The following is a 17,517-nucleotide window of genomic DNA, read 5'->3' on the forward strand; positions in this document are numbered from 1 at the left end:
TAACATGTTGTGGTAGAATTAAAAGGGTCATTATACTTATTTTATTGCTTTTTGCCCAGCCTTAGGGGTCCAAACCCCATAATTCATTTATCAAGTTATATTTAAGAGGAAAGTCTTTCGGCTTAGGGTCAGGGATATCACCGTTCTAACTATATTAGTAATAACTGTGTTTTCATGGCCTAGAATTATGTCATGTAAAAAAGAGAAAACTACAAATAGGTAGTTCCAGCAGTCCCAGAAATACCTGAGATAAGCTGAAGAAAATTGTTATGTTTTCTTTCAAATTTTGTATTAAATCAATGATGAATTTTCTTTGAAATACTGGATCATATAATAGCTTGTAAGTCTCATATTACATCATTTCCTAATAATGAGATTTGTAATACTTGTGTTGTAATAACCTTTTGACATTTTGGTGCTTTTGACTCAAATAATTATAACCATCAGGTTCTTTTTCCTCAACAATGTGCTTTACGTTGCACCATCGCAAGGCAATGATGAGATAGGTAAGGCCTAGGAATGGGAAGGAAGTGGCCATGGCCTTAATTAAGGTACAGCCCCAGCATTTGCCTGGTGTGAAAATCGGAAACCACGGAAAACCATCTTCAAGGCCGCCGACAGTGGGATTCGAACCCACTATCTCCCGGATGCAAGTTCCCAGTGTTTCTTTTTGGGCTTATTTTCTTAATATGCCCTTAAATTTTGTAAGACTTTCACAGAGGCTGTTTATTTGTTGTTTCATGACAGCTCTTATTACAGATCTAATCTTGTCATGTGCTCTGAATTACTGTCCTTATGAATTTCTTTCTGCAGCTTGTGGTCTGGTGTTATCTCTGTTGATAATGGGATATATTTCATGCCTTTAGGTTGTAATCAGCACAAAGAACATTTCATAAAGAAGAAGCTTAAGTCTTAAAAGAATTAGATTATAATGGAGAAGATTTCTGACTTGATGGTAGAATCGGGCTTTCGTGCTGCAGATTTCAGCACATGAAAGGTTATCTTGTGTTTCAATACTACCAAGATATTAGAAGCAGAGGTATGCAGCTGTGAGAAAGTAAAAGTTTCTAATAAAAATTTAATTTCTTCAAATCATAAATTCAGTCAAATCCTCAAAATTGCAGCACAAAAATAATAAAGTAAAGTAAACTCGTGTCCTCATCCTGAGATGGTGAAGCTCTTTTCAGGCACACCACCAATGGAGGTGAGCTGCATGTACCACTTCAACCACATACTAGTCCTCCTGCCATTCTTAAATTTCTGGTAGTACCGGGAATCGACCCCGGACCCCTGAGGACGGCGGCTAATAACACTAACCGCTACTCTACGGAGGTGGACACAAAAAATAATTACATCTACATAAACAAAATACTGAGCTTTCCCATTAACTATGAATGCAGTATTTATCTTCTTGTGTTGCAAGAGTAAACATATCACCTGTTATGAGAACAGATTTGGAAGAAAACTGCTTATGTTGACTTTCCTGTAACTCTTCACTGTGCATTATTCAGGACTTCTAATAGTCAGTGTGCTCTGAGAATCTGAAGAGATTGAGAATAATTTTCATATTGCTGCTGATTAATTGAGCATGATAGTAACAAAACCTAATGAACAATGGGAGAGCTCTTATCATGTGTGTAGGCTGCTCTGTTGCTTAATATTGATACATTTCTTCACCCACTGAACCCAGAAGGCACTGTACCTGTATCATGATGTCATTCAGTACCAGCTAGCTACAATGTCCAGAACTCTTTTGAGGCTGTTAACCTCTTCCTTGCTCCTCAGTCCACATTAGCAGCCAGAAAAGGAACATGAGCACTTGTAACAAACCCAGCTGCATTTTGCTGGGAGAGTGCTTAGTCACTGCAGTGCAGTCACTGAGTAACAATTGTACTCATTACACAGAGCAATAAAAGAAGGAATTTTTGCCATTTTGGGAAGAATTGCTTAGTAATGTAATGAAAAGGAAAGAGCTGCCCCTGTAATGTTGGAGTTGATGAAGTTCAGTGCACATCACTGATTGGAAATGATCTATTCTTCCAAGTTTTCTCCCTCCAACATGGCATTTATACATGCCCTTTGTCTCCTGACTGGCATAACCATTTTGTTCATTTTGTTCTTATATTTCACTCTGCATGTGTTTAATTCTCCTTTTCCCTTCCAGGAACATCACTCTGCTTTCTTGTAGTTTTTTTATCCATCTTGATTTTTCTTGTATTTTGCATTTATAATGAGCAAATGTTTGAATTATGATATTTCTATTTCAGATATGAAAGATTTAGCCTATACTATTGGAACTGCCATTAAAGATGAATACTTCAAGCCACAGGAATTTGGAAATTACACAGCAATGAAAGCTGGTATTACAGATGTGAGTAGTTGACATTATCACTATATCAAATTTATGATTCCCCTCTCAAAGTAAGAAAATTATTCTGAAAGCAATCAAATACCTACCTCAGAAATAAATATTTGACATATTTTTGTTTTAATATGACCTTTTAAGAAGGTCTAGAAACTTGTTGGCTGTCATTGCAATAGTCTGCTTACATGATATTCATATGGAATTTTAAAAGTAAGACCTCACTTGATAAGGCGATTTTTCATTTAGACAAAGAAAGAGTGGCTCACTTCAAAGACATACACATTGTATATTGTAAATATAGCTTGATTTATTGGTTCTATTCTGTGCACGTTCAACAATCATTTATTTAAACAATGCTAATTGTTCATTTCTACTTTTAGCGGCCGATGACCTAGGGTTAGGCCACTTTAAACAACAAGCATCATCATCATCATCATTTCTATTTCTAATCCACCTCAGCTTATTAAAACAAGCAAGGTTGTAGTTTATATGTCTGTTCATACATGATCATTGCCATAAGACCTTCAATGTTTTGAGGAATCCGAATCACAGGAACATGACTTTTAATTTCAGAACTCCACATGCAACTTAGAATAACTTACCAGTGTGCAGTGATATCAAAAAGGTACTCATTCAGGCAATCCAGAATTAACGACTTGAGAATCAGCTGACTGATAGCTTGTTGATAATAAAAGTTTTCCTGACTTGAAGGCTGTGGTCTAGGATGGAGAGTTCACGCTCCTGGCATCTGGTATGTTCTCTGATGTTAGTGTGACACAGGGAAAAGATGGGAGCTTCTAACTCCACTCACCATAACCTACAAGACCAGGCAATTTCTCTTATAAACTCTTCATACACATTTTAGTGTTCTAATGTCTGGTTCTCAGAAAATGTATTAGAGAAACACTGCATTCTCTAGTATTTCATTGGAGATATGGTACTTGGGTGCAACAAGATGAGAAAGTTCTGAAACAGATTGAAACTGAAGATAAAAAGTTGTTCCTATTGTATTACTGTACCTATACGTTTCCTTTGTTGGTAATGGTGGTGCAGTCTGTTAGTAGTTGTCCTTCACTTTCCAAGATGGTGGGATTGATTCTGGCTAAAGTTTGTATCAAACTAGGAGATAACATAGGAAGTACCCTAGGGTCAGTCTACTATCAGAACACACTCCGGGCCGATGACCTTCGAAGTTAGGCCCCTTAAAACAACAAGCAAGCAGAACACACTCCTAACTGTAGTTGTCATGGAAAGGAAGTTATGTTCTGTGTCTGGTTACATTTCAAAAACCTAGGGATGATCAATTCAAATTTGTGGTGAAGTCAAATATCCACAGAAGAGACCAAAAAGGTTTTGTATTTCATGAAGATATTACAAGGCTTCATATGTTTTTGATCACCTCCAGAGTGTTGCATGAGGCTGCTTGGAATGCCTTACCCAGCCACAATATTAACCACAAAATTTCAAACAGGGCTGTGTCAGTGTCATGGCCAGAAGTTTTGATGTAGAATATATACTGTGTGTTGAAAATGAAAATCCTCAGCCTGTTTCCAGTCATTCAGTTGGGTCAGGAACGGAATGAATGAAGCCCCCATCCAGCAGCAAGGATAGGAATTAGGTGGGTTGCTGAAGTCTGCCTCTCTCCTCTGGGGCAATGATTAATGACTGAGAGATGAAAAGAAATGATATTGGAGAGTATTGATGGAATGAAAGATGACAGGGAAAACCAGAGTACGGAGAAAAACCTGTCCCACCTCTGCTTTGTCCAGCACAAATCTTGCATGGAGTGACTGGGATTTGAATCACAGAACCAAGCAGTGAGAGGCCAGTATGCTGCTGCCTGAGCCATGGAGGCTCTATACTGTGTGATGATACTATCAAAATACTTTAATTAATATAGGTTTAAAATTATGTATTGCTGACATTTTATTTCTTAATTCTAAACAATTTTTTATTTTTCAAGACCATCAGTTCTGATACATTATCCACCACTGGGATAGTACAATAGATGTGCTTGGGCATAGAACTCACTACATGATGCTTCGCCACCTTAACTTCGAGATGTTCTCGATAAAACTTTTGACCCTCGACTCTGACAATCCACTCTACTCTCTCAGATGCATTTTCAATAAATTTAAAGCCATGTATTGTCCTTACATCACAACAGTTTACAAACGAAAGACATTGTTCACATATTTTTTGTACCACAATTTTCTCAGATATTCACTGTTTTTATTGTTTTTGCTGTATATGTGTAGAACTCGCCGATACAAATCAAATGACACCTTACATGATGTGCTAGGAGCATACTGAACACTGACATGCACATGTTGTCTCAAAGAATCTATGTTTTGAAAACTTTCATGTTTTTGAAACGTTCACCGGCCCAAGTAAGTTTCTACATCAATATTGCCGCACTTGATTTCCAGTTCTTTTGAACACTGGAGAATCCTTTGAAAAAAAATTTTTTGGAATATATTTTTCAACCTACTCTCACACACTCGACACTGTTGACAGGGACATACTTATATCCAAATTAAGTAGTTTAAATTTCTCCACAAGTGCACTCCAATGGATCAGATCCTACCTCACCAGTCGCCGGCAGTGTGTACTTAATAACAACAATGAATATTCAAATTGGCGTACGGTCGACGTAGGAATACAACAAGGATGTGTACTGGGCCCCCTATTTTTCTCTTTGTATATAAATGGCATATCTTCCAGATTAAAACACTGTAAATACCACTTATACGCTGATGACCTACAGATATATATACACAGTAAACCCGAAAACCTACACTCAGAAACACGTCACCTGAATGAAGACTTGATGACCATAGATATATGGGCCAGAAATCACGGATTAAAATTAAACCCATCAAAATCCCAGGCAATAATTATTGGTTAACCCAAATTACTTTGCAAACTCAATCAAACAGCGTTACCACAGTTGTCCATAAGTGGTACTCCCATACAGTATAGCCAAAATGTAAGAAATCTTGGTATAATATTTGACGAACATCTGTCCTGGTCTGCCCAAACTATATCTGTGTGTAGGAAAATGTATGGAACGCTACGCTGTCTCAGTAAATTCAAATTCACTTTCCCTTTTAAACTAAAGAAAATTCTTGTTGAATCACTCGCATTACCTCATTTTGATTATTGCTTGTTGTTTTAAGGGGCCTAACGTCGAAGGTCATGTTTTGATTTTTGCGACATAGTTTACAACAATCTAGGAGTAGACTGGGGAAGGAAATTACAGAGTGCTCAGAATGCCTGTGTAAGATTTATCTGTGGACTTTGTTACGCTGACCATGTCACACCATCTTACACGTGGCTCGGGTGGCTTTGCCTGTAAGAACGACGCACACTTCATACTCTTTGCTTTTTGCATACTATTCTTTAAAATTCTCAACTAGCCTATCTCTGTGATCAAATGAAGCTCCTCTCCACAGACCATAACAAAAATACCCGATCCTGCAGCACCATGTGTTTAACCCTTCCTGTACACAGAACAGCAATCTACACAAAATCATTCACCGTCACCGCAGCCCGACAATGGAATCTCTTACCAGTGGACGACAGAAGCATGTCCAGCAGCTTAGCTATTAAACATGCCTGTGTCGAAATACTAGGTAAACATGCATGAATCATCAAATTATGACCTGAAAACACCTACTCCTACCGCCTCTTCTTCATCATTTCCCTCTTCCTTTCACAGATATTCTTCTTCCTCTTCTTCTCCTTCTTACTAATCCTTCTCTTCACCTCTCAATTGAAGGCGATATTTCGGTGTATTGTAGAAATGTATATATTCTAAACTTTTTCTTAAGTAGTTGTTATAGTACTCATTATTCATAATTATATTAGTATTCATTATTCATAATTATATTCTTAGTACTCATTATTCATAATTATATTCTGCACTCTACGTATGATTTATATCGTAGATGATATGATCTTTTTTAAGTGTGGTTACTTTTGTTAATGCTATTACTGTTATTATTGTCCATATTATCTTACTATTGTCATCAGTAGTTATTATTAAGTGTTCTAGGTTAAGACTGGTTAAGGGGGGACGTATGCGATGTTGGGTCAAAAATGCAATTTTTTGAAAACAGTGTTATTATTTAGTTAGATAGGTTGACAATATATTTCCAAAGTTTCGTGATGATATTCAGCCTACAAGTGTGTCAAAAGTAATATTTTGTTTCGACGTGCATAAGGCCACGCCCCCTTCGTGGTAGTCATCATGACATAAACTGAAATATTTTGTTCATTTGGATGGGCAAAAGTTGAGACAATTCTTACTGCGCGATCAAGAAGGCTGTGACAACTTCCGCTGTATTGCCGTGTGTGCATAGCCCACTTCCGCTGTAAACAGAGTTGCAAATTGTTGTTGTTGCCAGATTATAAACCAATTTCTGAAGTGAGCGGAGTAAGTGAGTGAGTTGAAGATGGGAAACCACTCGGAGGCTTACACAGGCTCACAGATAAAGACATACACAATCTGCAGGTTTACTATGGAAAGGCCATAAGAGACGATGTTGGAGATGTCAAAGCCATGCAAAAAGCAGTGTGGGCAATATTTTTTCACAAGCTCTCTATTGATGAACATGCAATACATACTCTTTGCAGCATAACCTGGTGCAAATATAAACAAGCACAGGCAGAAGGAAGATCATATAAACATAAACACAATCTTCCTGAAGCTGTAATGAATGCCATCAAGCCCATATTCCGGATTCTAGCACACCCAGATCTGTTAAAAAAATGCACCCATGGCAAAACTCAAAACGCGAATGAAAGTTACAACCAGTTAATATGGAAAAGGTGTCCAAAAACAACATTTGCTGCTTCTGATGTTGTTAAAATTGCTGCATATGATGCATGTTTGGTGTTCAATGATGGAAATAACGGAAGAATCAAGGTCCTTGAAAGGCTTGGTTTTGATGCTGGTGCTTACACGCGGACAATTCTGGGAAAGATAGACGACCAACGCATTGCTGCTTCAGAACTATCAGGGTAAATGCTCATCAAAGAGTCCAGGCAAATGAAACAGGTGAAAAGGAGAGGTTTAGAAGAGTCACAAGAAGAAGAGGAATATGGTTATGGCCAGCATTAGTTGCTTAATTTTGGTAAATAACATTTCAAATTTTCTTTCTTCATTTCCCGTAAATTACATATTGCAACATATGCAGAACATTTTCTCCTAAACTAATAGAGCTATTCTACTGAAATTTGGTACAGTTATTTCAAATAACTAGATCTACAATACCCTCGGACAGTTTTTTCCTAAATAAATTTGGAAAGAAATTATACATTTATATATACCTATAAAAGAGGTCAATATTTTTTTCTCGAATTGAAAATATAATTTATAAAAAACAAAAACATTCTGACTAATTTTGTTCAAGAGAATTTTTCAACTGCTTTCTTACAGTCTATATACAAAAGTTCAAGTTCATAGCAAAGACATTTTTTTGAGTAAATGTTCCTTATATCATGACAAAATTTTCAAATTTTGAATTTTCAGAATTTGAAAAATATTAAATATTATCTTTTCATATTGGTGGAAAACATTCCTCTGACACCTGTTTATGTGTATACAAAGTTTGGTAAAGCTAACTCTAAAATGCCCCGAGTTATAATAAAAATGCTGTTATACTGTAATATCGCATACGTCCCCCCTAGTGTAAGAAAGGGAGTACATCCCTAACTTTGCCAGGATAAATAAAACATATTACTTACTTACTTACTTACACACTTCAAGACATACTGATATTAATCAGATGGAATTCTGAAATCACCAGGAAGATTGACTTAAAGAGATTGGATAAATGTAAACTACTTTGAAGCACAACTGTAGATGAGATGTTCATTTAACTCCTTTGAATCTATATCTTTTAACTGCTTTTGTATTGTGTGTTCTAGTTCCTTGGTTCAGCCTACTTCAAGGGACCTGCAAGGAAAATGGCAGAACTCAACAATATGAGAGGAGGAACAACTTATCTGTCAACATTCAACTACAACTCTCCAGGGTTTGGCATGGATGGAGGTATGAATTAACTACTAACACAGTCATTTACTGTTCTCTTCCCTGTTGAATCATTTTCTTCTTTCATTGTAATTATTGTAATTGCCAGTATTAGTATTAATTGGGTTCTTTGGCATGAATTGGTGAGAGAGAGAGAGAGAGATATCTCAAATGGAAATTCTAAGTTCCCATGGAGGGAATTAGATTCTTTTCCACCAATAGAGCATATCAAAAATCAGATCAAAAATTAGATGGATGGCTTTTCCGGCGTTTGCTCTATTAACCAGCGTTTCGTCTTAGGTCTGACACTAGACTCTTCAGAGTGGGATGTGCTGGTTAATAGAGCAAACGCCGGAAAAGCCATCCATCTAATTTTTGATCTGATTTTTGATATGCTCTATTGGTGGAAAAGAATCTAATTCCCTCCATGGGAACTTAGAATTTCCATTTGGAATTGCTAGGCGGGCATTAATTCCATTGTGGAGTTTTATCTCCCGTATGCAGTTATCAGACTGTGCTTTATAAATAAGCTTCTGATAAGTTCACCTGCATACACCCCAGCGTCAGTGGGTAGGGTCTGACACATCCCACTCTGAAGAGTCTAGTGTCAGACCTAAGACGAAACGCTGGTTAATAGAGCAAACGCCGGAAAAGCCATCCATCTAATTTTTGATCTGATTTTTGATCTGATGAGAGAGATATCTCCACAGAAAATCAAAACTCCCATTGAATTATCACTATGCCTATAAATTTTCATCTTGGTCTTTTCCCAGTTACCTTGGTTCGGCATGTTATATGGATTTGGCCCACTTTTATGGCCAGATGCCTTTCCTGACACCAACTACATGTGGAGGGATGTATTCAGTATTGCAGTTTCTGTGGTGATTTGCAATATGATATGTACAGTAAATGAAGATGTATATTAAGATGAACACAAACACACAGCTCCTGTGAAATACTATACACAGTTAAAATTCCCGACCCATCTGGAAATTGAACTCAGGGTCCTCTGAACTGAAGGCCACTATGCTGACCATTCAGCCCTGGAGTTGGACAATATTTTACAGTTTGTTTCATTTTAAAATGGCTCTCCTGTATAATAGAACTGAAAAAGCTATCTTCACCATCACTTTATGTTCTTCCTGTTTCTGCTTCCATGTATATATATTAGTGTAATATAAAGATTACAATTAATTTTCAAGAAGTAAACTGTGAGTAAAATTTTTAAAAAAGTAACAATTACAAGTAAAAATTACTAAAGTATTTGTCACAAGTAAACTGATTACTTTTACTCAGTTGATTCCCAGCTCTGGCTATAACAATGAAAAATTTCATTTTGATAGGATAAAAACTTGCAGGAGCCTGGATGGCTCCAGTGACCCAAGAAATAACTGGGATAAGCTGAAGAAAGCTTTTTGTTTAAATTTTCAGTGTACTTGACAGAAGCTTTGCCTTTAGGCATAAATGCTACTGGGAACCTTAGTTTGAAGAGTTTTCAGCACTAGTGCAATGCCAATAATGACTCTCAACTGATACAAATAATTATTTTTGACATTTTTAAAATTTTTTTATTTTTTATTTTTATTTTCTGCTAGTTGCTTTACGTTGCACTGACACAGATAGGTCTTATGGCGACGATGGGACAGGAACGGCCTAGGAATGGGAAGGAATCGGCTGTGGCCTTAATTACGGCACAGCCCCAACATTTGCCTGGTGTAAAAATGGGAAACCATGGAAAACCACTTTCCGGGCTGCCGACAGTGGGGTTCAAACCCGCTATCTCCTGGATGCGAGCTCACAACTGTGCGCTCCTAACCGCCTGGCTAACTCGCCCTGTTTTTGTTTTATTAAAGGTTGCCTGGTGGCCGTGATCGATAAGGCACTGAAGTCTAAACGGTGTGACACCGTGGTTAGCCGGTTCGAGTCCCGTTGGTCTGCAAAATTTTTACCATCAGAATGTTGGCTGGCAGGGTAGGGGAGGCAGTGGTATACAATTTCTAATCACTAGATTGCGTGCCAAAAGTCTGGATTAAATTCCAAACCTCTCCGCAAGGCTCATATGGAGTGAGGGCATATGACGTTGTTGATGGTGATTCATCTGTCGGATGGGGACGTTAAGACTTGAGCAGACCCCTTGGTGCTATTGGACAGGAGTAGTCTATGTGCCAGCACTGGGTTTCACCCTATCCCTACTATCATACATCACGTCATTCATTTCATCTCATTAACTCCTCTGATGAGGTTGACGTCAGAAAGGGCATCCGGTCATAAAAACACACCATGACAGATTCATCTCACCTCATACCCGACCCCGTAGAGAAAACGGGACAAGGGTTGGACAAACAAACACACAACATATTATTTCTTGTACAGTATATTATTACTCATACCTTTTCACCACTGGCCAGCCCTGTGGTGTAGGGGTAGCATACCTGCCTCTTATTCAGAGGCCCCGGGTTCAATTCCCAGCCAGGTCAGAGCTTTTTACCTGGATCCAAGGGCTGGTTCAATGTCCACTCAGCCTACAATACAATTGAGAAGCAATCTGATAGTGAGATAGTGGCCCCGGTCTAGAGAGTCAAGAATAACGGCCAAAAGGATTCATCATCCCGGGGCTAAGCAGCGGTCATTTGGTAGACTAAGGCACTAATTCCAATATATTTAGTCTGTTATTCAGGGCTGTTGGGCCCTGGGTTTGGTTTGGTTTCTACCATTGAGAATATGACTAAATTTTATAATAATCTATATAAATAAAATTACAATTTTTTTTGCAGATTTAAAATTTTGGCCTCATACTTTGTATTTACCTCATGTCAGGCATACAAATGTCAAAAACAAGTTCAGCTCAATGTCTGTCTGTCTGTCTGGCTGGCTGGCTGGCTGGCTGGCTGGCTGGCTGGCTGGATATTTGTGTGAACATCATGGTAAAACAGCATGACAGAATTTCTCGCACTTGGTATTCAGGTCCAGCTATGTCCATAGAGTGCACTACGCTATATATTGTTTGATTAGTTTACAGTAGTGTAGTATATTAAAGGGCCAAAACAAGAAATGCTCAATTTATCTGTTAATATTGAAAGACTGTACATTATTAAGGTTGTGTAAAATATAATTTCTGGTCTTTTATGCACTATGCACTTTTAATAATACTCACTCACTCACTCGCTCACTCAGTAGGCTACTGAGGGATGTGAAGTTCCCATGCCGATCTCACAATCCTCTTCCATCCTTTTCGAACTTGAGCCCGCTCTTCTCAGTTACCAGTTTGAAGGGTCCAGCATACCTTGTTGATCTCCTTCTTCCAGGTGCTTCAGGGTCTTTTCCCATTAAAGGATCCCTTGTATAGATCTACTGGTGCTCTATTTTCCTGCATCCTCAGTCCAACCTAGAGCAGTCTGTTGGATATTTCTAATAATAATAATAATAATAATAATAATAATAATAATAATAATAATAATAATAATAATAATAATAATAATAATAATAATAATAATAATAATAATTTTTTATGAGCTAAGTGTGGGAAATCTTTCATGAGACACTTCTCAAGGTCCGCACTCCACAAGCATGTGAGATTCCTACTCACTAAAACCCACACACCCTTTTCCCACAACGTATATCTCCGCCCCAGAACTGCTCTCGCATTACTTCAGGGCGGTGTCATGCTAATTTCTCAGGTTTCTTCTTCCTTTATTTCTCCTTACTGCCATTCATGGGCATTCATATGTCTCTTTTTCGGATGCAGGATGCCTTCCATATATACTGCTAACTGATCCCAAGATTCTTGGTTTCGTAGTAAGTTTCTGGTGTCAACTCTCCTTGCTCAGTATGTAAACATCTTCTCTGAGTTGAAATGACAGCATACGAAAAATGTGTGAAATACATTGTCTACATCATTGCAATAAATACACACCGAGTCGCTTGCTCTACCTACTCTATATAGAAATTTCCGGAAGTATCCGCGACTCGTCAATAGTTGCGTAATGTAAAAGTTAACTTCGCCATGAGCTCAGGCAACCCAATCAGCTAGGTGTGGAATCAGCCGCTTAGTCCATTTTCCTAGTGGATCTTCCTCCCATCTTTGCTGCCACCGCTCCATTCGTTGCCTATAAGCTAGCTCCTTAGCACGCTTCTTTCCGAGCTCTCCTTGAGTTTACCAGACTTCCTGTCTCTCTAGGGCCAGTAAATCAATCGGTGCTACCGCTGCTACCGTAAGGACCGCAGGTTTGGATACTGTGCAATATGCACTTGTAATACGCAAAGCTGATCTCCGCTGTACCGCAGCTATCCTTCGCCGGTATTTTTCAAACTTCAGCCCAGACTTTGGCACTATATAGGTCGAGTGAACTATCGACATCAGAAGTCGTCGTTTGCTAGACTTCGGCCTTTTAACGTTGCTCATTAACCTGCTCAGCGCAATTGTTGTTTTCACCGCCTCATCTGTCACCCGTTTGATATGATCCCCAAAAGTAAGTTTGGTATCAAGTGTCACTCCGAGGTACTTTATACTTCTAGATGTTTCGATTTCTGTTTGTCCAATATACATTGGAATGATGGTCGTGATCCTTTTTCTTGTCAAGAGAACAATCTCTGTTTTATGATCTGCCAGCTGTAATCTGTGATTCGCCATCCAATCTTTCACCCGTCGCATTACTTGATTTAGCTTAAACTGAGCCAACTCCAAATTTCGAGCAACTATCAAAACAGCTACATCATCAGCATAGCCCACTAGCATTGTGTTTTCTGGCATCTCTAACCTCAACAATCCGTCATACACTATGTTCCACAGATTTGGGCCAAGGATGGACCCTTGTGCTGCACCAGCTGTGAGCCATTTCACTCTCTGCCCATCTTCTGTGTGATATACTAGAGTACGATCTTTCAAATAATTTCTCGTTATGCGCATGAGATATTCCAGTAGTTTGAAAGTATTTTGAAGCGCTTCCAATATGTCATTCCAACTAATCGAGTTGAAAGAGTTCTTAACATCAAGGGTCACAAGGAGTGTCACTTTTCGAGATTGATGATTACCCATTTGTGCCCTCTTAGCTGTATTCAACACTTCCCATACTGCATCGATTGTCGAATGCCCTCCTCGAAAACCATGTTGACGATCAGAGGGGTCCCCAGCTACTTGAACTGCTGAAAGTATTATTGGCTGCAAAAGTTTCTCTAATCCTTTACCAGCAGTATCCAGCATACATAAAGGCCTATAGCCCCCAAATTTCCCTTTGCTTATTAAAACTAGCCGAGCTGTTTTCAGCGAACACTGAACACCCCCGAGAGCAGGCAGTTATTGTACATTTTCAGCAGTAGTTGTGGACAGAAATCTGCTATCAGCTTCAATATCTTTGCTGGAATACTATCTGGTCCTGGGGCCTTTTTATTTCTAAGGGACCTAATCGCTCTAGTCAATTCTTCTCTTGTGAAAAGTGGCATATCATCTATGAAGTTGTCATCATCATCATCATCAGCAGCAGCAGGAGACCTCTCAGAATGATCTGGGAATAATGCATCTACAATATCCTTCATTGCATTTGAGTCCATGATCGGGTTCGAGAAACTTTCAAGTTTCTTCATAATGATCTTGTATCCTAAACCCCATGGATCGTCATCCACTTCTTTAGCCATTTTCCATCATTTGTCGACTTTTCTCTTTTTGATAGCATTTATCAATTCTTTCTTCGCCGAATTATACTCAGCTGTGAGTGAGGTGTCTTCTTGGCTGACTCGTGCTCTCTATGCCTTCCGTCTAAGTTGCAGACAACGTCTTCTCTGGTCAGCAATATCTTTGGTCCACCAGTACGCTGAACGCTTCTTGTTTCGTAATGTATTACAAGTCATGGACAGGTCACATGCTCTCCAAATAAACCGCATGGTGACCTCAACACGTTTCTCAGCTGCTTCTTTCCCTTTATAACAACATATTTGTTCTGTTATACTATCCATTTCATTTCTTAAGATTGCAAGAAATTTTTCTCTGTCCATACTTTCTATATTCCACCGTGTTGGTTTATACGATGTAATATTAATCTGTGAAGTTTCAGGAAGAATCAAAAAGTAATGTACTGGTGATCACTTCCTGTGTATTCTTCAATCACCCGCCAGTCATTGATATTCGACACGATGTCCTCAGATACAAAAGTCACGTCCGGTATGGTTCCTCGACAGCCCGGTCGTCAAAAGGTTGGCACATTTCCAATATTAGTGACCATCAAATCCAACCTAGCGGCCATCTCCATAGTTCAGCGCCCTCTAGAGTCATACTGTGACATACCCCATTCTAGTGCTTGGGCATTGAAATCACCAACCACGATTAAACCGTTGTCAAAACCTTGTAATACGTCCTCTAGGCCATCCAGCTTAGTCTGAAATTCAAATATTGACTCATTTGGTGTAAAGTAACAGCTCACTAACGTATAACTACCAGTGTGGACCCAAACAAAACCGTCTCCGCATCCTTGGTTTGATACTGGGCATCTACCCAAATCTGTTTTTTTTTTTTTGTTTTTTTTTTTTTGCTATGGGCTTTACGTCGCACCCACACAGATAGGTCTTATGGCGATGATGGGATAGGAAAGGCCTAGAAGTTGGAAGGAAGCGGTCGTGGCCTTAATTAAGGTACAGCCCCAGCATTTGCCTGGTGTGAAAATGGGAAACCACGGAAAACCATTTTCAGGGCTGCCGATAGTGGGATTCGAACCTACTATCTCCCGGATGCAAGCTCACAGCCGCGCGCCTCTACACGCACGGCCAACTCGCCCGGTCCCAAATCTGGTATCCAAACTGCAGCTGTCCCACAATTATTCACAAACCATCCTGGGTGGTATCTGTCTTTATAAGGTTCACTAAGAAGAAATACGTCTATTCCTATCTCAAAGGTCATCTGCGTCAAAAGATCATTGGCAGTGCATATTTGCTTGAATAAACTTCATCATTTACTGCTAGTTTTAGCCTTTTCAAGAGCTTCACGAAATGCTGTGCAGGCTCTTGAGCCAAGTACATGACTTCGATTAGCTTTGTCGACGTTAATGTCTGTGCAAATTATGCATCTCGGATTTGCTTTGCAACCTACCGCCCTATGCCCGGCTTCTCCTCACTTAAAACATAGTTTGCTTCTATCTGCACCTTTGCAGTTTTGTGCATGGTGCCCATACAAAAAACATCAAAAGCAGCGAGATACCACGATCCTTTTTCGGATTCTACAATCCAGCCATCCTATTTTAATTTTACCCATATCTAAAAGTTTCTGGGCCTCCTTATCTTCTATTTCAATGATAGCAAGTTTTTGCCGTCTGCTGTTCGGATTATTAATTAAGACTTTCAATTCTCCTTCGAAATTCTGAAGATCCTGTCTTACAGCTCCCTCTACATATAAAGCAGTGGTGATACTGTCCATGTCCCGAATTTCCAAGGTAGTGCAGGGAGTTAATCACCATCTGTTCCAAGGACATCTCTTAAAGATTTATTAAAATTGTTCCTGTTCTCGTTTTGTGTCTCTTTATTAAAAGCGAGAAGAATCGCCCCAGTCTGAGTTTTACAAATAGATCGAAAGCTCATACCGCTGTCTTCCGGTTTTATTTTACGCCAAATGCCCTTCAAAACATCTGCAAAAGTCTTGCCGTTTGTTGGTTTGATAAGGAGAGCATCAGAACGATCCCTTGATTTTAAATGGGTCCGTTTATCTTGTTTTTTCCCACTATCAATGGCCTCCATTCTGCCAGAATCTACCTCATCTGTTAAAGGTTGGATATCTTTATCCTCCTTCATTTCCTTTTTTTTTTTTTTTTTTTTTCCTTATAGGAAATCTCAACTCATTTCTCCTTATCTTTCTCCTTCCCGTTCGTCACTAACGGTGTCGTAGGCAATTCATTTATCTGTACGGTTGTTTGTTCCTGTTTTAGATTTTCCCTAGCTCTCTTCCAGGATGTCCTGCGTGCTGTTCTGGCATCGAGAGCTTCCTTCAATTTTCGGAAACCATTCTGGATTTTCAACTTAAGGTTCTTAAGCGGAATAGCTAGAATGCTTTTCACCAATGCCCTAGCGATCTCAAGATGTTCCTCCTCTTTACGCTGTTTGTCCAATATTATTTCCTCACTCCTCCCATTAGGTACTTGCGTAATATCCTGTGTCCCAAAACTGGCACATTCAAGTACGCTTGCACTCCTATTCTGACATGAAAGAGAGAGCTCTACCAAATCTCCCTGAACTTCTGCCTCCGTCATCATGCAACAATGGATGCTAACTGGCCGTGACAGAGCCACGGCGGCAAAGAATCCTCTCTGTGATGGCGTATATGCCTTGAAAACAACTTATAACCTATAATCCTGGATGATCAAACACTTATCTACAATTAATTTGTCTACAAGTCGACAAAATGATTTGATGAAGTTGTAAAACAATACTGTAGGTATTAGAAGAATATTCTAGCTCAACTTCTAATGATGCATATCATTAATTACTTATGAATACATCGTAAGAAGCATACACAGATATTCACCCATCTTTCCATCACGCAATAATAATAATAATAATAATAATAATAATAATAATAATAATAATAATAATAATAATAATAATAATAATATGAGGATGGGGCCCTACCTAGGATGAATTTGAATGTTGAAGATGGCCATGAAACTGGACTGTCAAGAGTATCATTACACTGGCTGATTATTGCTGTTAGGTGAGTTGTGTTAGATGGCACTACTGCTGTAATTATACAGAAACTACCCCATCAAAGACAGGTACAACAGCTAGTAATAAATCATTTGTAAAAATATATATATGGTATTATTACTTTGGCATTGTGTAACTTAAAATTAATTGGCCTATGGTTCAGACAAGTTTATCACATAGTTGACTGTCAGTGTTGACTATGAGAGGTTAAGGAAATTTAGTATAAGTTATCTGTTCTGTCTTGTAGCAGGGAAATGCCTAAAGAAAGGAGAAAATACAATCCTATTATTCTCAAGCAATGGAGTCTTTCATTCCATTTATCAACTTGTGCAACGTAACCCCGAGGAGAACCGGAATGACGATGCCCTTAAAAAATGCCATAGGGGTTACAAGAACAGAGAAGAAGGAATAGAGAACAAGCAAAAAATACAACACA

The 17,517-nt window shown here is 38.8% G+C and overlaps 1 protein-coding gene across 2 annotated transcripts in view; it reads left to right on the plus strand.

Moving 5' to 3' along the window:
• The window catches only part of LOC136866217 (acetylcholinesterase), a 95,413-nt gene that overhangs the window by 64,451 nt on the left and 13,445 nt on the right, over positions 1-17,517 (plus strand). For both annotated transcript variants that reach the window (XM_067142998.2, XM_067142997.2), the window contains exons 9-10: positions 2,268-2,371; positions 8,300-8,423. In XM_067142998.2, the coding sequence (XP_066999099.2) occupies positions 2,268-2,371; positions 8,300-8,423 (228 nt within the window). The remainder of the gene's footprint in view (positions 1-2,267; positions 2,372-8,299; positions 8,424-17,517) is intronic.

This window comes from Anabrus simplex, chromosome 3, assembly GCF_040414725.1.
Source record: "Anabrus simplex isolate iqAnaSimp1 chromosome 3, ASM4041472v1, whole genome shotgun sequence".
NCBI classification, from domain to species: Eukaryota; Metazoa; Arthropoda; class Insecta; order Orthoptera; family Tettigoniidae; genus Anabrus; species Anabrus simplex.